This window comes from Cynocephalus volans, chromosome 7 (genome assembly GCF_027409185.1).
Source record: "Cynocephalus volans isolate mCynVol1 chromosome 7, mCynVol1.pri, whole genome shotgun sequence".
Taxonomy (NCBI): Eukaryota; Metazoa; Chordata; class Mammalia; order Dermoptera; family Cynocephalidae; genus Cynocephalus; species Cynocephalus volans.
The window spans coordinates 53977505-54003863 of NC_084466.1; the positions used below are offsets into that span (position 1 = coordinate 53977505).

The 26359-nt window shown below is 32.9% G+C and overlaps 1 protein-coding gene across 1 annotated transcript in view; it reads right to left on the reverse strand.

The window, feature by feature from the left end:
* Positions 1-681: 681 nt before the first annotated feature.
* The window catches only part of PCDH17 (protocadherin 17), an 89317-nt gene continuing 63639 nt past the window's right edge, over positions 682-26359 (reverse strand). Inside the window, exon 4 of the mRNA XM_063103449.1 lies at positions 682-1364. Coding sequence (XP_062959519.1) covers positions 682-1364 — 683 coding nt within the window. The remainder of the gene's footprint in view (positions 1365-26359) is intronic.

A 26359-nucleotide genomic window follows, 5' to 3' on the forward strand; every position in this document is an offset into this window, starting at 1 on the left:
TATATCTTTTTACATTTAACTTTTATACGACATGAGGTGTCTTACAAATGACAAAGTTTTTTTGTTTGTTTTTTGTTTTTGTCTTTGACTAATGACATGGAATGTTCTTTGTGTTTGTATGTGTGGCAGGTAACTTTTTACAGAAATGTTTACCACAAAGATGTGTTAATGTTTGGTGTAGCTTGGACTACTGCAAGGTCTTTTCGGGACGTTCAGTAGAAGCGTGTGGTGACTGCTAGAAATCCACCACAGATCACAAATAATGACCCTGCTTTGTATGGGTTTTATAGGTAAACAGTGGAGTCAGCATAAATCACGGAGGACAGTCTTGGAGTGATCAGAAATACTTCAGTCCTCACGCTGCATACCTTCCTAACAGATTGTCAAAAGGTAACTTGCCTCATCCTCCTTTTTCTTCTCTCCTTTTTCTTCTCTTTTAAATTTTCTCTTTAAGCATCATTAATTCTGTCCTAATATAAGTTCAGTCAAAACAAAACCATTGTTATCTCTGAAAAAGAAACAGCAGTGAAAAGAACATACTTGTGGGCACTTCAGATGTTCACTAAAAGCCTTAAAGCAGCATTGGTCTTTCTTCATCCCTGTAAAACGGGTTGTCACCAGGAGGGATCATGTTTAAATCGACAGAGGAGACTTAAATGCCAATGCCTTTTTTTTTTTTTTTTACTTTCTCACAGCCACAGGGTCTTTTCCACGGCAGTCCTGCAAAAGCTTATCAATTTCTCTCACAACTTCCTCAGCATCCACGGACTCTCTGCCCAGCTCCCTGTTGGGGTGGTCAAGCTGCTCGAGAACTGCACCCATCTCACTGGAATCCCGGCTGGCTCTGGAATGCACATCCGCGAAGACCCTTGCCATCTGATCCGAAGCCATGAAGGGAGGGTCTCTCGGTTGCTTACTGGGCGACAGATACTGACTGTCGGTGGGCAAGTACTGCCCGCTTGCTTCGGCCAGGGCTCCTGGTTTTGCTTCACAACCATCCAGGGAGCCTTTTGTTGAGGTGCAAGGCTCAATGCATGCCTTAGTTGGGCTGCTTGATGCTGAGGGGACCTCTTGGAGGAGAGGGCTCAGGGCACGTTTGGCTTTTAAATAAGGTTTAACATTGGCAATGAGAATAGTGTGCTCTCGCTTGTCTTTTCCAAATGTACAAAAAGTCTTTTTCCCAGTGGGATTCACAGTTTCATAAGTCTCAGTCTCAACATTAGCTTCAACTGTGGGTACAAAGAGATTTGTGCGGTAATCTGCATTTTCAGCCTGATTGGCTGCAGGGAACTGTGGCATCCAACACCTGTCAGAATGACCAAGCACTCGGCATTCATCTGTGCAATTAATGCACTCTTCTGGTTCTGCAAAACAAAAGAGAAAACAGCAAATCTAATCATTAGGGCTTCCTTTAAATTTCTACAAAGCCTGTGATCAGCTCTCGGTGGGTTTGCTTGACCTCTGGTCTCTTAATTAAAAAGGAAAAGAAAACAATAATTAAAACATTTCGGGATGGTTGCATAAACCTGCTGGTTGAGACAATGCTTTTATTTAAGTGTATTCTCTAGATATTAACAATTCCCATAGCCTAGGAAGAAGTAAAAAGTGGCCTTTGGAGAATCATTCTCGGTAGAATAGAGCATCAATGTAAACTAATCTCCTGGGAATATCAGTTAGTCTTTGTTCTGTATAACATGTCCCAGAAACAGTAAACTTCAAAAAGGATTATCAGGATTAATTTTTCAAATCAAATAACAGGACAAACATGGATTGCAAACTTCTATAACAAGTTCTAAGCTGCTTTTAAAAAATGTTTTATCCCTCTTTTGCTTGTAATTGTTATTTTGGTGACAGTCATGAAATAAAAGGTTTTCTTTAAAAGCCTTCTTTTCCTACAGAGAGTGGCAAATGGAATTTTCTATCAGAATGTATTATAAATAAGCTTGTCAAAAAGTGCACATTCTTATTTCATTAGATATGTGTATGGATCATGTAATCAGTTTTCTTCACTTCAGCTTTTTGTTTTCGGTGTAAGTAGGTGAAAATGGATTTACTCAACAGAGATAGTTCAGAATGAATGACAAATCATGATTTCCTATGTTAAATAATAATGCTTTCTGTGAGGATTTCTACTTCTCTACTTTGCCAATAGACACATAGAGAATCTAACTAAGGCAGCTTTTATGATTCCTATTTCAAAGATGCTGAACAAAGAAATATGAAAGAAAATTCCTTCATTATCACAACAGCTGCCTACTCTCATTAACCCCAATATTTTAAACCATAACTTTGAACTACTTCTTCCAAATTGTTCCTTTCCTCTACAAATGGTTGTTCCTCCTATGTTTAAAGATTCTTTTTGAACTTTTACTTTCAGGAGAGGATATTTACAATTTTTACCTCTACGTGATGGGAATAGAATTCCCTACACATCTAGGAGCCCTTGAGATTACCTTTTAATTGATGCTAGATGATCTCTACAAATTTATAGTGTCATGTGCAAGGAAAAAAAGTCCTTGTGAAAGATATTTAAAACAGAAAATAGAAAATTTAATAGCATTGATAAATGTGTACATTTACTTTTCAGTCATATACAAAATCTGGCTTATATTTAAAACACATAAATAATTCCTCATCAAAAAACCTGTTTTATCTCAAAAGGCTTTAGGATAAAATAATTTTCAATAAGATTAAAAATTTTTTTTAAGTAATCAAAAATGGTGTCTTGACGGAACAAAAATTCTGTGGTGTTGCATATTATGTATCATTCATGCTTGTGAAATGTTAAGGAAAGTATTTAAGTAGCTTGCTTCTATTTTAATTTTGTTATTTTTTAAAGAAATATTTTCCTATGAGTGAATGAAATATTCAATGTTAAGTTTATTACATAGTGTAGACAAGAATACTGAAAAATAGTCTCAAACTGAAATACTGTCTGTTACTTGAAAGATTATTAGATGGGCATAAACAGCAGCAGCAGAAGCAAGGCATGTAACTAACATCTTCGAGAAATTTAAATTAGAAGTGAGATTTTTAAAAAAATGATGTCAGAAAAGTTCAATATCAGATATCTGTTTTCTTTACCTACTCAGAATGGGAATCACAAATATTATCACTATCTGTATCAATCTAAAGTAAGTGTTAGAAAAAATATCTTTCCATTCAGTAAATTTCATCTTTCAGAAAGACAGTAGAAAACTTTACAGTCTATTTCACTTCATAATACTTTTGTATTACTTTTTTTATAACACTTTTTTAGAGCCATGATTTTTAAAAAAAAAATTCATTTATAACTTATACACCCTCTATGAAATATGCTAACGATTTTATATTCCAGTATCGACTGTCCTTCCATTTCAGCTCTTTGGATAGCCAGCACTGAATGCATTCAATATAAATTTAAGAAGAGAGAGAAAGAGAATAATGCAGCTGTATGAAAGTGTGAATCGACCATGAATTTAAAACCACAAACATAAAATGATTGTTTGCACTTCACTGCTGAAAATCTGCAGCTTTTTACTTGACTCCTTTATGTCACATCCTGGGGAGCAAATTTTGAGAATTGATTATGATACATTATGAGCTGTTCACCTTGAGATCAGTGTGTAATTTTGACAGCAGCAGTTCACAGATAGTGAAGAAAGTTGAATGGACACTTTTGTACAAACAGCAGAAACTATGAGCACAAAGTGAACTATAACTGCCAAAGGTCAAGTTAGAATTTATGAGAGAGTAGAATCATTCCAGAAGAAATATAAATAAATAGGCAAATAAATAGGTACAAAAAAGAAAAATAGGTAACATACAATGAATGATTAGACACACAAAAAATACACAAAAAAGGAAGAAAGAAAAAAGGGAGGAAAGAAAACAAAGTAAAGAGAGGGAGAGAAGGAAAGAGGGAGAGAAGGAAGGGAAGGCAGAGGTGAAAGAGAAATAGTGAGGGAGTCAGGGGAGGGAAAGCTGCCACAAAAACAGGGGTTTATTGATTGAGAGGATTTCTGCCATGTGTACCTTCTACTACGAATCTAAAATTTTCCTCAATAAACTGTGTGTGTAATAAAAAATTAGTAGTGTGGAGTATTTTCCCAAGCCGTACAACTATAAAGGTAGATAATCAAACTGCTGTCTGTACTTTAAGGAGAATGCATCCAAGAATAGATATAGAATGAAAACAAGCACAGTATCTAGATTTCTACTATTTGTATAGATCTGATATTTGTATCAAAAAACAAGCTCAGAAAAAAAATCAAAACAAAAATAATTAACCCAGTATTTACCTTTTTTCTTTAGTTCCAATCTGGGATTACCAAGGGATGTTTTACTTTTATTTTCATCCTTTCCTCAATACAACATGATCACTCTTTCACAGAACTTACCCCTTGCCAAGAAAGATGGCCCAATCCAAATACCATGCAGATGAGAGAAAACAAGAGATAAGCATGTTTATATTACAAAGAGAAAACAATTCTGAAGTCAACAGATGGAACTCTGGGCAGTTCTGCCAATAGGGAAAGTTGACAGTGTCTGATCTTTTAAATGTATGATTCTCTGAAGTACCATGTCACAATCAAATGACACTAAATGCTTGTTTAGTATTAAGAATCATTTCCTACGCTGCTATAGCTGCATCTGGCTATTACTCAAGCTCCCAAAGGGGAGTATCTAAATGCAGTAATCTTAATTAGTTCAATTGCATCTTAATTTATGTGATATTTTTGCAAAATATATAAAGTAAGAAATAACCATAGTACACACAGTACAACTGCACCATATGCCACACACACACACACACACACACACACATACACACACGTGTGTAATAAAATTGAACTTTATTTGTTTGTGTGTAATAAAATTGAACTTTTTCCAGTACATAGCCCAAAAATTTAAAGTAAAAAAATCTTAAATTCATAATCAATACATTTCTAAGCATTGTTTATATGTATTGCCATAAGAGAAATACAGATGAATCATAAGAAAATTCTATATCATAATATAAAAGATAACATAAGACAATATTTCATTATTAATAAAATAATTTTTATAGACTTGTTTATTATTAAAAAATTAATATACATTAATGTACATATATATGTATAAATCTTTTGAATTAAAAGCACCAACAAATGACATTTTAATCTTATCCTTTGCCCTGCAGCCATGGGTATGAAATCTATGATTATATCAACAACTTAACTACCTCTGATTTTAGAATTTTATATAATTAAAATTAATTTAAACATAATGTTACCTTTTATATTTAAAAGTGTTCTCCGTCTTTTAACCTACAGTAAGCAGTTTAATTACTTAATCTTAGAGATATCAGGCAAGCAATTATTTTGTGCCAAAATATACCTTCATAGGTACTGCGTCATGGAATTATTATAAGTAATATCTACATGAAGAAAAATATACTTAAATAAAATACCAAATTGTCTGCCCTTAAATTATCAGATTTTAGCAATCTTCCACAAAGGTTAACATCGTTTAATTTTTACAATGTGATTTTAATTTTATAATGTCACTATATCATTAGGAGCATGTAGCCATTTCAATGATGGGTGAAAGGTGCCAACAATTACCATGTATAGAATTAAAATCTGAAGCCACAACACTATTTAAATCAACAAGGATTAGCAAAGATAAAGTGAACCTCTGTTGAACACAGTTATTTTGAAAAACTCAGAGGAAAACCCTTCTGTGTTATGATTCTGTGGTCCACTGCAAAGGAAATATGTTGAAGAGCCAGCCAAAAAACTTCTTACTTCAGAGCACATGTACCTCTTTATTCTGTTCTGTCTTGCTCTCCCGCAGGACAAATCAGAAGTTTAAACTTACTTTCCCTGTCTTCAAAGCATTAGAAAACAGCACCCAAAGAGAGATACTTGGCAACTAATTTGTTACCACTTATGGAAATTTTACAGAACATAAAAAGATTTCCTCCCCTTTCAAACTTACCTGCTGCTTCGGGAGTTCACATATTTGTCCATAAAAACACGGATATCGTTTCTAGCATAAGAATTTCATATATGCATCCGCTATCTGCCACTGATTTAATTATTTTATAATGAAGAAATAAATGTCTGTGTCACAGAAGTTTGAAAACAAAAATCTGCAACAAATCAGGGCATCAACAAGGAAGTTCTAAAGTGCTGTGGCTATGGGAGAAGGGTGTTCCAGAGAGAGTTTTCTGTGCTTTATGACTGTCAACAATATTTTATTTCTGTTTTGTAAACAGCTTTAAATAGGTACAGTGCTCTTCTATTACTGTGGTGGTTGGTACTGTTTCTAACAGCACCTTAAGATGAGCGTTGTTTCCAAGTAGACAACTCTATAAATGGAAATCTATTTTTTATTTGTTCTCATTTTTCTTTTTTATTTCTAATTTACCTTCTCTCCCAACGTTAAGCTTTCCTAACACCTAATTAGCTGTCTGGAAAAGTAGAGAGCAGACACCCATCTCTATTTATGGCCTAGACAAGTGTTCTGTAGGTTAATTCTACAGAATTTAAGCTAAGTGCCTATTTCAGATTCTGAATCTACCTGCAAACCATGACAAGCCAAGACCTCTGACTGGCAGCTCACGTGTAGTTGTTTTCCACTGAAAATTTTTAATGGGATAACAATGCCTTGCTTCTACTGTCTTTTTCTTTCTTCAGCATACACACAATTATACACACATATGTGCACACACTTCTCTATAAGCACAACAGGTTACAATCTATCCCACTATATAACATATCAGAGAAAAATATCCATGCTAAAGTAAAGATCTCCTCATAACACAGTCCAACAAACCTCTAATAAAATGGATTTTTCTTTCAGTGAATTGACATACTTTGCAACATCCTATGCACTGACACTTCTTTAACATAAACAGTTCTTTCTTTTTTTGGCTATGTTGATTATTATTCACTTACTTCCCTTGACCATCCTTTAAAACACTTACACTTGTTATGAGATAGGGTGAGTCACTCCACATAAATTATACCTTAACGATCTATATTCATACAAATTATTTCCACTTATTACATCTATGTCCCATTTACTACTGTACCAGTTAAAAAATAAACCTTCTAATTTCACTCTACCTGACTATAAAAGGAGTAAAAATTTCACTTTCAATATTGTTTCTAGAAATCGAGCTGGAGAGTTAAATTGTCTCAAAACTATTTTTTCCTGTGTCAGAATAAAAAAGAGGGGAAAAAAATAAACAAGAAAGGGGTACTCTAATATTACAATTTTATCACATGCAGGTTTTTTTTTTTTCCCTTCTAGTGTTCACATGACTGCCAGGCTTTATTTTAGCAGTACTTTTAATAAGTTTGTTCTATTTTTTACACAGGAGAGAACAGGGATATGTAAGAAAAAATGGGACAAAGGAGAATCAATTGCTTTATTTAGCTAAGTGATCTTTCTTCTATTGCATTGTATTCCTCATGTTTCTTACTTGGGCACAGTAATCTATTTTGTTTACTATTCAGATATACAGATACACAGGTGCCGATGTCTTTTTGTTTCTTTTATCTTTAATATAAATAAGCATTTTAAATATATGCTTATTTTGTAAGGATACCTGTTTATATATATGTTGGCAGTAATATAACGACGAAAGCCTAGATATAGGACTCCAGGAACTTAAATTATTTCCTAATAATAGGCCATAAAGAATCAGAATTTAGAAATATAGTTCACATAATAAAATACAATGAAGAAACATACCTTTTTAGTTAGTTGTACTGCCAATCTGGCTTCCAGATTTTACTTTTGTTGTGAAATGTCATTCTATCTGCTTTTGATAGGCGGAGAGCACATTGTAAAGAGGAAGTTATAATACCAGCAAATAGTCAAACTATGGCAGCTTTGAAGTACCAATCCTCTAGCATGCACCTGCATCCCACAATGCTTCTGAATGTATTGCCATGGCTGAATTCAGACACCAGAAACCACTGGCCTGTATCACATTCAAGTGAATCCAGTTGCAGCTGGGTATTTGGAACTGTTTGGAGCATTCATACTTACTAGTCAATGCACCTGCACACCTTCAGGGATGGTTTTAAGTGTTTTTGACCCTTTGGACATGGCAAAATGTCTGCCACAGGGGAATGTTGTGGCATATATATTGACAACACATAGACACTGCTCTGAGATGAAAAAGTCTTAAGATGAATTCAAATGAATTTATGTTTAAAAAAAATATGCAAAACAATATAAGGGAGTTTGATATGTGAGCACCGGGAATATAAAACAATGAGAATCTAAACCATACATTGGAAATTTATGGTGCAAATATAATTGTATCCTGTGGCACACTGCTCTGAGATTAACATTCAAAATTTAGCTATCCCTCCCCCAATCTCTTTCTATAGGCACAGCCATCACCTGCTGCAGCAGATGCTCAGAAGTAAAGGTACAGCTGAATGGGGCCATCTCTTTCCTAACAGGTACCCCGAGGAGAACTGGTTCTGAAGTTCAATACTATGCTAATAGAACAAGGTTTGTATTTTCTTTGAGAAAACAACTCTGAGAGAGTCTCTCAAAGAAAAATAGTACAACCCAAATGTCCCACCAGAGTAAAGACAGCTCAAATTCTGTGGGAGCATTAGATGTATATAGTCAAGAAGTTACTTTTAAACAGTTGTATTCAATCATTAATAAGATCAAAAAGCATTAAAGACCTACTTTGTACCTGGGCATTGGAAGTTTTCAAACTGAAACAACTTGTATAGAATGTGGTAGAAGAGGCGCTGCATCAGGTAGAGGTGAATGAATCTGGGTCTATCCACCTTCACCGAGTTTAAACTTCAAGTGGAAACTAGAAACTAGGTTTGAAACCAGCACAGTGGAAATAATTCATGATCCGTCCCATTTTGAACTATGTAATATGAATGTCAAACAACAGAAATACAGAGAAAAAGATGGTGTGTAACATTATGAAAAACTGTGCAGTATGCGGTGCTTGATCTGTGATTCAAAGGATGATCAGGGTTTCAACAGAAAGTTCAGAGCAGGGAGAGGGCGCTCCAGGTAAAGGGATTAGAAAGAGAATCAATCACCACATGTGAATGTGCATTTCACAGGGCAGTAACAGACCAGCTTTATGGGTCAAAGAACTTATGCTGCAATGCCAAAAAATGAAATAATAATGTGGGGAAAATTGGCTAGGACCTGAAAGAAGAATTAAAAACTTCTGAGTAAAACACCAAATTTAGTGCAACAGGCAGTGGAGCACAAATACAGGAATTTGAGCAATTTATTATATCTCAGAAGATGTTTGAATTATTGGGGTGCTTGATTGGAAGGGCATTGACAACATTTGTGAACATACAAAACGGGAATGAGCTATAGGGTAAACAGTATCCAAGCCAGCATCATTTATGGAAACAGATATCTAGAGATTTGGTTCCAACCAGAATATCTCCAACAGACACACCAGACCTGGCATGATAATGTTGCATATGAGCACATAGCTGAAAGATTAAGGGATTAGTTTAGAAGGTCAGAAGAGGGAGAGTCTGGAAGAGAGGAGATCCTTTAGATATTTAGAAAAGAGGTAGAAAATACTTCAATAAAGCAAAGATAATGACAAAAAATAAAGTAGATGTTAATTCTTAGAAACCTTTTAAATTTGATACTTCATATCAAGAAAAATAAATAATTAAATTCCTGAAATTTTTTTCAAAATCAGCATTTTGATTTTGGATGAAAATAATGCCATATTTTTTTTTTGAATTATTTATTCTAGCATTGCTCCCCATCCCTTACTATTTTTTAATCTGTTTGCCTCACTATGCCCTGTGAGGAAAATACGCTTCTAAAGTTGAACAAAATGCTGTATTTGATGAAAAAAGATTAAATTAAAATGTATTAATTCCTATTAGTAGTCTATCACAACAACAATTATTCCTCATGAATTACTATTGATTTGTGAGCCTGTATTCAGAATGATCCCAGGACCTAAATAAAGTGCCAACTAGCTCTCTATTGCTATGAAGTATACATCGTTTAAAGTAACATTAGATCTGTCCACTAAACACCACGCTTATATAAAAACCCAAACTTCTCGATTATTGAGGATACCATTTTAAACAATGAGACAAATAAATTCTGCCTGACATGCATTCCACTCAAACACGGACATCAAAATATTTCTGCCTTAGAGAATTTTTTAAACCAGTGACACTACTATTGCAATCAAAGCCTTATATCACCTCTTAACAATTTTAAATTATGGAAAACAGTGAGTATCCTGAAAACCTACACCTCAGCATATGTAGGTTTCTTTCCTCTCTTAGGTTTCTCCTTTTGTCCTTTTTTTCTTCTACTGCGCTGTTAACTCAAAAAAGCCAGTTTCTTCTCTCTTTTTCTTGAATTTAGCTGCCTCTGTATCTTTCTCTTTATCTGACAGCTATCATCAATATATGAACTCATTAAGAAGTCCTTGTAATTTTAGAGTTTTGAAAGGGTTAATGTGGCTTCTAGAAGAACCTGATTTATATGCAGTGAGAAACCTATGTTCTGGCATGCAATAGTTAGCAAAAGCTGTTTGGTTTACAAGGACAAATTTAAAATTCTAGCAACTTAAATAATACTGTGAATTTCAGACCCAAGACTATTTAAATAATGCTATTATTCTTCATCTTTAGAGAGGATGTTTTCCTTATGCTTTTATTGCCTCTGTAAGCCAACCCCATCTCTAATAATGACATCATTTTTGATGACAGGGATGAATACAGCTGAGATTCAAGACATCATCCTACAGAGTGGTAATCCTGCAAGGAAGGTCAATGAAAACATGCCTATTAAGCCAAATTCTTTGTAAGAAACAAGCAAGGTAGTCTTATTAGTGTTTTTTTTTTTATGTCTGCTATCTGATATCTATTGGGATTTATATCTGTTTACCAATTTAAATTCTGTTGTTTATCTTATTTCTAGCACTAGCACTTCTTATTTTCTATTGCTAGAAACAAGTAAACAGAATCAGGTGTCATTTTCAATATTCTCTGAAAACAGTTAATTCAGAGGTGGCTAATCCTCTTCTGCTATTACTAAGTAATCAATGCCTGCCAATAGGATATGTGAGTCTCAAAAGATGGAATTTTTAAGAAAAATTTTCATATTTTAATGACATTCTAGGCTCTAAAAGCTATTTATTAAACTCAGAAAAAAACCCCAAAACTTTACTACAGAGATAGATCTAACGTTTTGTTACATTAAATGAGACATGGTTCCAAACGAACAGATGGGTGTCTTGCTCATATCAGTATTTTCAAGAATATAATATTCTCAAAGAAGGAAGAAAGACAAAAGATTTTTTAAAGATTAAAAGGATTGGAAAATATATATGAATATATATTAAATTATTCCTGCAAACAACAATAATATTACAAAAAATTTAAAAATAAATTAAATCTACATGTCCTCAGTGTGCATATGCATATACACATGTATACACACACATACAAATGATAATACATGTGCATTTTAACCAAAAGTGCCTCCTGTGACATAAATCCTTTCTGAGAGAACTATTAAAATTGATAATATCCAAAGGTAATCTTAGAATAAAATACAGGCAGTTTGAACCTAAACAATTTGGTCTTGATCTTACTAAAACAAGAACTCCTACCACCAAGCTGTTGATTACACCACTATTATTGCTACTATTATTATACATAGTCAAAAAATATATACAAAAAGTAGAAAAGGAAAGATAATTGACATTTTAAATAAAAGCCATTCTTGGAATTACTTTCCTGAAACCATTTCATTCCTGTTACCTGTAAGTGTGCTGTAAGTTTATTGGAAGCTGTTTTTCGTCCTGTATGATTGGGTCATCCCAAGAATGAAAATTTAAGCAAAATCAATACATTCAATATCCATGAATCCATGAATACATTCAATATCAGTATCTAGAGTAAATACATAGAAATGTTTCTTGTAATGAGTTTTACTGGCAATGACAAGCCATTTTTCTAGTTACAGCTTTAATATTTTATAATCATTAAAACACACTGAAGCAATGAAGTAACTGAGGAAAGAAGTCAGGAAACTCACATACAGAAAGATAGGAGATTTGACCCTCTGGATTACCCAACTATCTAATCAAACTGAGGGCCAAAATAACCACCGGAGAAAGTGCTCTCTGAATCACAGCAAAGATAAAAATGTTTTTAAAGAATATGAAAACAGTTCTATACATAATGAAGGATATAGATCAAAAGGTTTCTACAGTGGTGTTTTAAATACTTTCCTATATTGGAGTTTGCTTTCTGTGATTTAACTGATAATCAACCATATCTGGAACAACAAACATGAAAAAAGTGAAGTGTATTCCCATGAGTAATAGTAACAGAGAAGTAAATACATGTATGTAAGCACTTATTTTATTTTCAGACTTGTAATCTAAATCTAATCAAAAAGAAAATCATATTGGCATCACAGGGAGAATTCATTAAGATAATCTTTCTTTTTTGGGGGGGGTGGGTAAGGGGATTGTAACCCTTGGCTTGGTGTCGTCCGCACCATCCTCAGCCAGTGAGTGCACCGGCCATTCCTACGTAGGATCCGAGTCCGTGGGCGGGAGCGCCAGTGCGCTCCCAACGCCGCACTCTCCTGAGTGAGCCACTGGGTCGGCCCTAAGATAATCTTTCTTAATTCAAGCATGCTATATTTGAGTTTTTCTCTTTAAAAATACGTATGCTCAATTTTAGAAAGAAGTGATCCTTTGTTGCTACTAGAGCTATTTTCGAGTAGCTGTTTAACAATTTCCATGATAATTACTGAAAAAGGATATAATATAAACTACACAGTTTGGTGTTCAAAGACCTCCATAATCTGACTCAAATAAATTATTTATGAAATTCTATCATTAATGATAAAATAAACATAAATTCTAACAAGTCAATATTTGTACATTTGGTTTCACAGCAATTTTCTTTATAATGTTTAGGAAAATGACAACAATCTTCTAACTCATCCCTAAAATTTATTTGGAAATACAATTACATAAGTCAATTGAAGTATGTGGAAACTTCTACTGGACACATAGTTGGGATCACAGTCTCTGCTCAAAGGACAGAACAATGTAAATTTAACTGTCACTTTAACCTTAAATCTGTATGTGACTTAATTTTTCTGTTCCAGATGAAGTTATTCCTTGAACTAAAATTACCCAGTATTAAAATCCAGGGTCCACCCAGAAGTAGAATAAAGTTTAACTATTTGATTTGGAAAAATTCTAGTAAAATATTTATTTTAATGTTCATTCATTGAATTGATAAAAATATTTGTAATCATAAAGGAAACTTATCTAGCTATTTCTGGTATTATAGCAAAATGAAAAAAAAATTACTAGGTTAGCAGTACATGACAAATAGAAACTTCCTATCTTGGCTTCTTTTCTTATTGAGTATGGTTGTTTTATTATTACAAACAAATATATCTGCATATAATTTGGCATAAAATTTGAAATATAAATGATGAATTTAGATTAAGCTTTTATAAAAAAAGTACACATTCTAACATATATGACTCGATGATCTGCTTATTATCCATAAAACACAAGGGTTGTATCTATATGAACCATCTATTTGAGAGATAATAAAGATTTAAACAAACATAATAAGATATAATTATTCTGATTATTTTATACTCTACACATAACAGCTTATGTAATAATTCTATTATAATGATAATCAAGGAAATATACATATGTAAAAAATAGAAAAATATAGTATTTAATATTACTTTTATTTTATAATATTATATTTAATAGTAAGACTTAATAATTGTATTCTGAATTGTAGAGTTTTCTTATAGCATATATGTTAATAAAAATATTTGCAAACTTCACTATCTTGATTATCTTGATACTTTAATGAAAAAAACATAAATTTTGAAATGACAAGGTAACTTCAAATATGTCACATAATTATCACCAAAGAAAGGCAACTAAAAAGCAAGCATGCATATACTTATGAATTCATCCTTTTTACCCACAGTGAAGAAAATGCTCCTATATCAGATGGAAATGAATGGAAGTGTCTTTGCCTAAAGGCAAAAAATCTCCTAGAACTATTTATTGAGTACAAAAATAAGGTTTAATCCTCTTAACAACAACTCTGCTTTTACTGGTGCTTGATCACAACTCCCAGCTAAGTCAGGATTTCAAGTTGGTAAATGGCCATGATTCAGCACAGGTGTATATGTTTACATGTGTACATGCACCAGTGAGCACTACACATACACTTAAGCAGAAAATGGATGTCAGATCAAGACAGAAATGTATTTAAGAACACATGGAATAATGTATAGAAATTACATTCTAAAATCTACAATTATTTATTGGTATAAGTGTAACACTTAAATTTAATTTTTAAAGAACTAAAAAAGAAAACTCTTCTTCCCAACTGATTAAAATTTAACCAATGTGAAATCATAGCTATTTAAGGATAACAAGGAAGATTTTATACAAATTGTGTGTGTGTGAGAGAGAGAGAGAGCACTTGTGTTTTCAGTCTTCTCATCTCACCACCTAAAAATCAGGGACAAGCATAACTTTCTTAACTACAATGTTACCTGTTTAAGGCCTTTGCTTATATTTTCTTTCCAATTTCCATTCATTTCCATACAGGAAATAAAGCAACCTGTTCTCTTTTTCTGGCATGAGTAAGGCAACACAAATAAATATAACAGCAATTGTTAGATTGCTATAATATATATGTATATTTATTAAGAACAGCAGGAACCTGATATAATCATTTTCTCCAATGGCTTATTTTTCCCTTATGTAGAGATTAAATTACTCAGACACCAGTCAAATCTCACAAAAGCATTCAAATGATTCAGAGACTTGGACTAAATACAATCCAGAAACAGAACATTATAACATGGTGAACTAAAATTTCACCTGAGATAGAGATACTTTTTACTGCTCTTCATCCAGTTATTTCAAATGTTAATGTGTACTCCCAGATTATCTGAGTCACATCCAGAGTAAACTTAGAGATTAGAATACATTCGCAAAAATTGAGTTCAAGAGATTTTAATATTCAGTTTCACCAGCTATTGTAATTTATATAAATTTGGTTCTATCCTACCTTCAGAAATCTATATTAAGGTGATGTATTAAAAATGTAAAGAGCAATGTGTAAAGAAGCCTTTAATATATTTCTATAATGTAATACTTGCTAATATGACATGTAATTTGGTGAAACACAGTTCATCTTCAGGCTAGAACAGTGAAGCAGTTTGCTCTACACGCACGACCTGCACCAAAGGAAAATAACCAGGTGCCTCTTTCCTGTAACAACCTACTTTCCATTCCATCAATTTCTTCCTTAGCATTGCCATATGCTCAAAGAATTTTACTAATTTTAAGTATAAGTGGTAGAGGTTTTTTTTTTCATATGAAATACTTAAGGTTTGACCCACTTAAACACACTTTAGAATAATACATACAAAAAAACCCCAATATGAATAAATATTTAGATTCTCATTTTAACTCAACGCTACACAGATTTTCCTGAAATACTAATAGCACCAATGCAGAAATAATGGAGTAAATTACTTACTTACTATGCTATTTTCCTTTAAAGAAATAAAGTCTACCAGTTCTGCATGGCAAATGTATAGTCTTATGAGTGCCATCATCTAACAAGTAAAATTCGGATCACAGAGAAGAAAGCTAGCAGACGAAGAAATTGCTCACCTGGAGGAAGCAGATCAACAGACTGAAGTCTACTTGTGATGGTGTGTAGGGTGAGGATAGCAAAGGAAAGCAAAGTCGGGAATGCTTGAAAAATAAAATATTTTTAGTTAACAAATAGAAAAACCAAGTGGGAAAAAGGGCCAATTGATTCATGAATCTTCTATTGATTTTAATTTTTATATTAAAATTATTCAGATTGATCAGTCCCTAAAAGATATAGTCATTGGTATTTCCCCAGATACATGACTTAGTCTTACTGGAAGAAAATTACTTTGGGGGCTATTTCAGTTTAGATGAGATGGAAACAGTACAAAGTAACTACATGAATGCCTAGGTCAATGGAAAAAAATACTCTTATAATCTTATTATGATGATGCATTCATTTACCTTAAATAAAATAAATAAGTTTCTGTAGTCATAGATAGAAGATGTAAACAACAGGACATCAAAATAAAAGTCACACACTGTCTATTTTATAATATCCCTAGATAGGTAATGGACCGAACAGAACTGACTCCATTTTGTGAAACCTCTGAATCTAAAAGCTTTTTTTCCTTTTTTCTGGAACCCAAACCATATAGATTGCAGCTGGTTATCAGAACACAGTGACTCTTGTTCACAAGATTGCCAGAAAACAATGGTTCCTGCTCACATTGTACACAAAATAATTATTGAAAAAATTTTAACCCAGATGGTTATTCTTTACTAGTTTACTATCTTGATCTCTTTTGAGAATAACAGAAACCAAAACCATAACTTGACCCCATGGAGAACGATGAAGGTCAGCTCCCATGCTGGAAGTTCCCTTGATGTTTATCTGCAGTTTTTTGGTGATTATTGAGCATGCCTGCACATCCCCACTTGGTTACCATGAATCAGCTTCCCACCACTCATCCCTGTAAAATCCATTGGCAAACCTGGGAAAAGTGGGAAATGGCCTTTGACACACAAGTCTGCCATTTCTTCAAGCTGCTGGCTTCCAGATTTAAGGCTACCTTTCCTTACACCAACTCTTGTCTCTTGATCATTGGCTATTGAGAGGAAGCAAATGGACTGTCGGGGTCTTGGTAACAGATACCAAGGCTTTAATAAAAATGATTACTGCATCTTAATGTAAATTACACAATGTATGTTCTTAGGAATTTGAAACAACAGATTTTGCAATTTAGCTCTTTACTCAGTCACCTAATTTTAAAGAGTGTACAGAATTTAGTAATGAATATAAATATATATATATGTGTGTGTGTATATTTTTTTAGCAACTTGTATTTTTTTTCTGACATGAAACATTTAAGTAATACAAAATTATGAAAATGCTACAGTATTTTTTGCTTGTGTTTTGCTTTTCACAAGCCTCTAACTTAGGTATATTATGAACATATATAATTGATTTACTTCTTAGACTTAAAAAAACATAAAAAGAAAAGAACATTTTGTTTTGTATTAATGTTATTGAAATGTGCAGTAAATATGAGAAATCAATTGCTGCCTAAAAGCCTGCCAAAAAAAATGCCTGTTGGTGGGCAAGAGTAACTTTATATTTAAAATAGTCTCATTTTCTTAGTTTCAGTCTTTATTCAACATCTGTTGTTTGCCCCTCCCCTGGAATGTAATTATGCAAAATTCCTATGTAAAACAGGTTGAGTAGTAAATAACAGTCAGCTCAAACATTTTTTCTCACTGTTGCCCTGTAGATGTTTCTTTTATTTATTTTTCTTTTTTCTTCTGGTTTCATGTTTAATTTGTGTATGTTTTCCTCCTATTCTTAAAGTATACTCCCATAACAGATGGAAACACCTGAAAATAAGTCTGCCTCATGCACATGTTTAGATTATGCCTATTGTGATATTTAACACAATAAAGAGAATACAAAATATACAGAATATTTGTTGAGGGGAAGGAAAAAATTATCTGTAAGTCACCTTGTTACTATGTTCAGATCGAAAATCTGAAAAGACATTAGTTCTTGCCAAAAACATATGAGGAAAAGTTTATAGTCTATGACTTTCATTTATCCTTATTTTGTTACCAGACTCATTTATATTTTCTGCATATGACATAATTCTCTCAGATTTTCAATTCTGCAAGTGGACTTTTTTCTATCCACTGACAATTTTACTATGTAAAAGGAACTTTACATTCACTTGATAATAATTCAAACTCAACAGTCAATATCTGATGCATTTTAGATATATTTAAAATATTTCATATATTTTTTTAAATAATATAACCAGAGTCACATAAAGTACAAAACACCTTTAATCAGAAAAATATGCCTCATCCAAGTTGGAGAAAAAACAGCTATAGGTTGTGCACTGGGTTGGAAACTATCACCCCAAAATTTATGTCCACCTGGAACATCAGAATATGACCTTATTTGGAAATAGGGTCTTTGCAAATGTAATTGCTTAAGATGAGGTCATACTGGATTAGAGTTGGCCCTAATTCAAAGACTGGTGTCCTTGTAAGAGAAAACAGATGACACAGAGACTGTCATGCAAGGAGAACACCAGGGGACGATGCAAGCCAAAACTGGAGTGTTCATCTAGGATTGATGGCAACCAGCAGAAGCTAGTAAGAGTCAAGGAACGATCCTCCCCTAGAGCCATCAGAGAGAGCATGGCCCTGCTGAAACTTTGATTTTGAACTTCTTTTAGAACTGTAACAGAATATTTCTGTTATTTTAAGCACTGTTTATTTTAAGTTTGTGGTACTTCATAGTTTTAGGAAACCAGTACTAATTTTGATACTGTGAAGTGAGGTGCTGCTGTAAAAATACCTAAAAATGTGGAAGTGGCTTTGGAATTGTGTAATGGTTAGAAACTGGAAGAGCTTTGAGGTGTACAACAGAAAAAAACCCTAGATTGCCTTTCAAGAGACTATTCGAAGAAACATAGACATTAGTGGTGATTCTGCTGAAAGGTCAGAAAGAAACGAAGAGAGCAATAGAGAAAGCTTTTATCATCTTAAAGGATGCATCTATGGTCACCTCATTACAGACAGAATGTAGGTAAACATATGAACATATTCTGGTGAGGTCTGAGATGGAAATTTTATTGGACACAGAAAGAAACTAGACTCTTGTTATAAAGTGGCAGAAAACTAAGCCAAATTGTGTTCTACTACTTGACAGAGGTAAAACTTGTAAGCAATGGACTTGGATATTTAGCTGAGGAGATTTTCAGGCAAAGTGTGATTATATGTGGTCTGGCTTCTCCTTGCTGCTTATAGTAAAGTGAAAAATAAAATTAATTAAGAAAATTAATTATTGGAAGATACATTAATTGAGGAATGAACTGTTAAGCAAAAAGGAGCCAGTACTTAATTTGGAAAATTCTCAGCAGCCTATCCAGATAGCATGCTCTGGAAACAGGGCCAAGGGTGTGGCTGAACAACAATTTGCTAAAGAGACTGGGCATGTTACTTATGGATGCACCAACCATCTCAACAGAAGTCAGGATTAGAGATGTGGTTATCCAGGAAGGATCTGTTGAGAAATAGCTTGTCTAATGATATGAATCCTCTTGACATCCACAGAAGATCAACAGGGCTTTTGAGAATTTTACACTAGCAGAAACACTACTAACTTGAACTGAAAGGAACAGAGATGAGAAGGAATAAAGAAAAAAAAAAAAAATCAGAGAGCATTGCCCTGCTGAAACCTTGATTTTGAACATATAGTCTCCAGAACTGTGAGAGTATAAAATTCTCTTATTTTAAGCCACCCAGTTAGCAGTGCTTTGTTACAGCAGCCCTAGGAAACTAATACAGGCTGTTGAAAAAGAAACTTCAAAATATATATTTAAAAAAAAGAAAAGAAAAAGAAAAAATGCTGTTAAGAATGACAATGGGGCAAATTTAAATTTAAAAGTTCTTTCTGGAAAGGTAAAACAAAATTGAAATGACAAAATTAAAATTCTTTCTTACATATTATGGTTTATAAATAACAATTTGGGAAAAGATAAGTACATATGCCAGCAAAATTGATGCTGCTGATTATAAGACTCAACTGAAATCACCCAGAAAACAGGCATTATACACAATTGTTGCAAACCACACCAAATACTTTGAAATACAACACTTTCTTAAATGGTCTGCAAATTAATAGCTCTTTTTGTTTACGTTCTAAGACTGGTCAGGCTTCTCTTTTCAGCTTGTATTCTGTTTTATTTTTATGTGCAGAATATCATATTTTTGGTACCATCCACAGGGGCAACATTGCTTAAAATTTCTATGCATACGAGTGGATTATTAAACAAAATATGTGACTGTAAGTATGTATACATATGTGCATGTAGGGTATTTAGATTAACAATCAAAAAAGATAGTGTCTTGTAAGAATAAAACATATCTCTATGTTTGTAATTATGGCTTCATACATATGCATGTTTGTAGTCTAGAAACTTAATATGGATAGTTTGATATGATATTCAGTATTATCTCAAAGCATATAGTAATAACTTTTTCAGATTTTTGGAAAATAAATACTTAAACATTAAAATATTTCATATTTACACACTTAATGGGAAGTATTTGACTACATCTTTTATTTAGATAAAAAAAATGCGGAAATATATTTCTCTTAAGAAATATAAGGTTAAATTTCACCAAAAAATACTATACATTAGCAATAGTTATATGTATTATTAGTAAAAGCATTTCTAAGCTAATTTAGTACACATATACATTGTGTTTCTTATGGGTTCTACATGTAAATATATTAATATTAAGTCATATTCTTCTCTAAGACTTGACTTCATGAAAGAAAATAAATGCTTTGGGAAGGGAGAAGACTAAATACCAAATAGCTTTACAAAGAAATTGAATCAAATCTCACAATTCTCTTGTTATGGGCTGAAAAAAAAAAACTACATTATAGTATATTTAAGTATATATATATATAAGGGTACTTCAAAAAGTTCATGGAAAATAAAATTAAAAGACAATATGAATCTTTCTATAAACTTTTTGAAGCACCCTTGTATATGTGTATGTAAATATATATTGTATATGCATATATATATATGCATTTGCACATATACATAAATGTATATACACACACATACTTACACATGGTATTCACATGTCCTTTGCAATTACAGAGCTTAAGAATTGACCCAGTCAAGTCATGTAATTATACCTCAGAGTAATTGAAACTAATGGTGTGTAAAAAACTGACAACAGTATGTTACACACAAATACAAGAAAATATCTCTTATTGCTTTGTGATATTGTTCACAGTAGAATGTTTAAACATGTTATTTCAGTTTCTTTAAATGAAAAATCAATGCATGTTTTATTGTAGCATAGCAAATTACTCCCTGTCATTTTGTTTCAAATAATGGCTTCCAATTTCTGTGCCCAAATCTTAGGTTTCAGTGGCTTTTTGGGTAGAGATTTGAGTCACCAAGCCAGGCTTTATAAGGAACAGCTATTAATTATTGAAATTATTCCTAATATTTATTTATCAATCGTTATGATGATTTAGAACTCTAATGCAAAACTAGATTAAAAATGGTTTATATTATCAGAAACATAATCAAAGGAAAAAATGCTCGATACATTTTTGGTTTTCTACAAAATTTCTACTACCTACTAGATTGCTGCTTCAAGCAAGCTGATTTTATCTGTAATGCCTACCAAAAAGTCATGAAGACATAATAAGCCATGTAATCATCATTATCCTTGACAATGGCTACAAAGAAGAGAAAAATCATTTAAACCATTTCACTTTGATGTCAAAACAAAATGGCACGCTGACAGGTACAGGCTGGGCTGTGATTAAATTTCAGAGACTACAAACCTATATAGCTGAATTCTCACTCATTTTAGACTTGAAAGCAGAGAACGGATACCTAAGAGTATAAAAATATCCAACCAAGTCAGAAATAAATCTTAACTGCAAATTTCTCTGTGACTTTCTCTAATGTTCTCTAATGCAGCAACAATTGCAATGACAGTGAAAAGGAAAAGAGATGTCAACTTTCTTATTATGACAGAAAGCAGACATTTCTGGTGGGCTCTGTGATAAAAAATACTGAGCTTATATGTGTTCTACAATTACAAATGAGTTATTCTCCGAAAGTTTATTTATTATTTCAACTTTTTGGAATTCAAAATGTATTTTACTACATAAAAAAGGTCATAGCTAAATAGATTCCTAGTTTAGTTTCCCAAAACATGCTAAACTGAGAGGGTGGTTGAACTACAGCATTAAGTCCAGCGCTAAGAATATGAGCTCAGATCATTAGAAATTAGTCATCTTAGCATTGTTGAAATATACAGTACTCAATTATTTGCCGTATTCAACATGTTGTGCAATTGGTCTCAAAAAAAGAAAGAAAAAGAAAAAGGGAATCTTTGTTCAGGCTAATTAATTTGAAGTCCTAGCAACAGACAACAATAAAATATAATAGGAAGTGTGGGAGAAAAAGAGCTAGTTCCCTCCTTCTGAGACATAGATGTGATTCTATGAAGACGTATGAAATAAGAGATTGTTTTATTTCAATCTCCTTTGCTTTTCCCTCTTTATCTTTCCTCCACTTGAAAATCTTTCACACATCCTTAAGTTTATTAGACTTTCTTTATTATCCCAATTGGGAAACATGACCTTGCCTTATTTATGATTCCAAGAAATTCTCTATGCCCCCCAAATTACATATTGGCTTTTCCTTCCTCAAGAAAACCTTCTTTAATGTCAAGCAGTTGATATCTGGTCTATGTTGGGCTTAAAAGCAAGCCGATTAAATTATATCTAAAATCACGTGACTTAAAAATTCTGTAACTCAAATTTTAGAGGAAAAAAAGGCATCTTCTATGAACTTTTTAATTCACTTCTTGGCCAAAGAGGACATATTTGAAAAGGGGGAACATTTACAAAAGTCAATTAACTCTCTCATTTGTGAATTTTTAATGATACGAATGAAAACAAGTTAGAACACACATGTGCGCATGTGCACATGAACACCCCACACCTGCACGCTTTTGTGGAAAGAGAGGCAGGAAAGGCCAGTGTCATATGGCAGTCAGTCTGCCAACGTCTCTAGCTGTATTTGCTTTGAATAGCTATTTTCTTCTTCCTACTTTTTGAACTCATCTTCTACTGCAGGGCTTTAGAATATGGCAAAGACAATAAGAGCAGAGAGTTCTCTTCTCCCGTGTGTTCATGGAGGGCATTTATGAGTCAGAGATTGCCTGTCTTGCCACCTGCAGCTAGGAATTACACTGCTGAGCTCTTTCAGAAGCTGCAGGGCACAACGGAGGCAATGAGAGTGTAGTCATCCCACCCCTTGACTCTAGCTATCTGCTCTGTTTGAGGAGTTGAAAATTTCAGCCTTGAGAGCTGGTTGCTTACAAATGTAAATAATGTTTGGCAGTTAGAATATTGAGAAAGGGCAGAAGTTGAATTTAGCAAATCCTCATTACTAGACCTAAAGTTCTACTACATGTGTTCTAGGTCAAATCTCTTGCCTTCTATATTCTTTCACTTTTTAATCTATAAAATGGGGAAACCCTCACAGGGTTGTTGTGGGGACTAAATGAATACATGCAAAGCCCTCAGAACAGTTCATGAAAAGCAACAAGTGAATGCTACTATTAGGTTGTAATGCTACGGCAGGATTGGCAAGTCAAGGAAGTACATCAGAATTCAGGCACAAACTCCATTTTAAAATGGAGTCTTTTGCAAGTGAAAGCCATTTATTTGGGGACGATATTTTAGCATCACAAAGTAAAACATACATTTATTGTTGTTGCCATTGTATTTAACATAATACTTCTCAATCAAAATGTAAGTATGTAATAAGCGATGCACATGATCTTTTGGGAGTGGTATTAATTGACAATTGAAGTGAAAAGGTCATAAAAATATTCTTTACCTGGAGGTCATTTTTGTAATGAATGGAATCAGAATTTCAGAGCCTTTGATAATCTATGTCTTTCCTTCTCTAACAGAGAACTGTGTTCAGGGTAGACAAAACCGAAAATAGACATGGCATATTTTCCTGAAGAATAAAATTATTAGATGGGAAATAATTTAAAACATTACTTGTCTATTAAAACAAATATTAAAATTATAAAACAGAGAGCAAAATCATGGATGTTTTAGATTTAAAACATGAGAATCAAATACCTCTTGCAGTTGTTGGAAACCTATAAGTATGTATTTACTGCTCTCCGCCTTTAGAAATCTTTCAAATGTCCATCATCGGATGAGTGGATACGGAAAATGCGGCATATCTACACAATGGAATACTACTCAGCTATAAAAAAGAATGAAATACTGCCATTTGCAACAACATGGATGGACCTTGAGAGAATTATATTATGGGAAACAAGTCAGGCACAGAAAGAGAAATACCACATGTTCTCACTTATTGGTGGGAGATCAAAATAAATAAATAAATTCACACACACACACACACACACACACACACACACACACAAGCTGGGGGGGAGAAGACACAACAATTACAATTCCTTGAAGTTGACATGACAAGCATACAGAATGGACATTTTTGGGTGGGGGGGGAGAGGGAGGAGGGAGGGAGGTTTCCGTAATGGGCCACAATAATCAACCACATTGTATATCGACAAAATAAAATTTTTTTTTAAAAAAAGAAATTTTTGGTAAAAAATTTTGAGAAATACCGAAAAGGTAAAGGGATTTGAGTGTAGCTACATGCACTTAGAAGCAGATTGGAGTTAGAACACATTTGATATCTATAAAATGGGTTCTATCTCTAGCACCCCTATTTTTACAACTTACATTACAAAAAGCAAGGAAATAACACTGTGACAAGGCAATAAAATATGCAAGGTGATACTAGCTTTTTTTTGTCTTTTTTTCTATTTTTTCAGGAAACTAAATTTATCTTTTAAAAAATATTTTCTACCAGATCTTAATACTGGAAGAGAATGAGTAGGGTTTATTTCAAAGTTGACATTCTCCTCATTGTTTACATACTGTTTATTGACACTCAAAGAAGTGGTGGCACAAAATAAGTATATCTTAATTATCTCTTAATTGAACATTGTGGAAGGAATTCTATTTTCAGAATTGCTCTCTCTGAACTTTTCTAGTCTAGTCTAGTTTAGGTTTTCATGTACATGACTGACTGCTCACATACAGAATGACAATTAGATTAATAGATTTATTTTATATTTTTCCAAAGGCATTTGAACAAATAAAAAATAGAAAACATTCACTTCCCACAATCCAGTTTCCTTAATCCTTTAAAACAAACATATCCATCTAAACTTCTTCCCTCGCAGCTATTGTTCATATTCATACACAACCATTGTGTAGTTTGAATCTCAAAGGAGATGTGATTATGCGTGATAGCTTATATTTTAGATATTATGCGGCATAATGTCTTTATTTTTCAGATAAGAACATTGAAATCTGGAACAGTTAGTGGTAAAATAAAAATTATTCTCCTGATGCCAACTCGTTTCTTTTCCCACACTATGTGTGTGTGTGTATATATTTATGTTGCTTTGCTGTAGTTACCCATAACAGGTTGACCATATATGAGTATACTTCAAAAAGTTTGTGGAAAATTGAATTAGAAGATAATATGAATCTTTTCATAAACTTTTTGAAGATCCTTAGTAATATATTGTCTAAACAAGTGAAATTTTGAAAGTAATAGGGAATGCTATTAATAATTATGCCTGTGAACAAGTATAAACAGATTTTTCTGAGTAAATCATAACCTTAGCTATAAGGCAAAGAAAGAACAAGGTTAGTCTCCTTTGTCTACTTCCAAAAGAGTGATATTAAAAATAAATAAAAATTTAATTTGGGTTTAATGATCTTAACATTTTTTTGTCTGGAAAATAAAATGAATTTTTAATCTTTTAAAATTGAAAAACAATAATATATTTATTAATGGACTGGAAAGAAGTTTCCATCTATGCACATAAAAAATGTGGTAGGAAACCATTGTTTTTTTGTGAGAAATGATAGGCACCACCAGGAACAAGATAGGAGAATGATAAGGAAATCAATATAAAATTTTAAGATAATCAAAAAATTTCAAAGCAAATTAAGATTTATAAAAGGCAGCAGTAAAAACATGTCTAATAGAAAGAAAAATCTAATAGAAAAAGCAGCTAGTCAAGAACAATGAATAACAATTTTAAAAGGATAAAAAGATATTAGATACAGAATGAAAATGCAAGTATGCAAAGAAACTATACAAATTAATCATACAAAACAGAAGGGAGAAATACAATGTGCAAATTTGATGAAGGGATTCTGGTGGCATTTACACAAGTAATCAAAGCATGAAAAATCAATAATTAAAATTATAATGATAGCTGAGAGAATAGCTTCTTAAGAATTCAGGAAACCAATATTAACTTTCACTTTTTTTAATTTGGGGAAGTGAAAAACAAAGATATGAATTATTTCACATGCACACAAACTTTAAAAACACAAATCAATGAAACAGAACTAAGTATAAACTTCCTAATATCTCGTTTGACACAACATCAGTGCCTACAAGGGAATGCATACACATTACGATAATACAAGCCGAAACCATTCAGATCTACCAAGGCTAGTAATTATCTAGGACACTAAAAGATCCTGGCAACAGTTAATCTAATAAATCTGCCATTATCTCTAATACTTCAAGT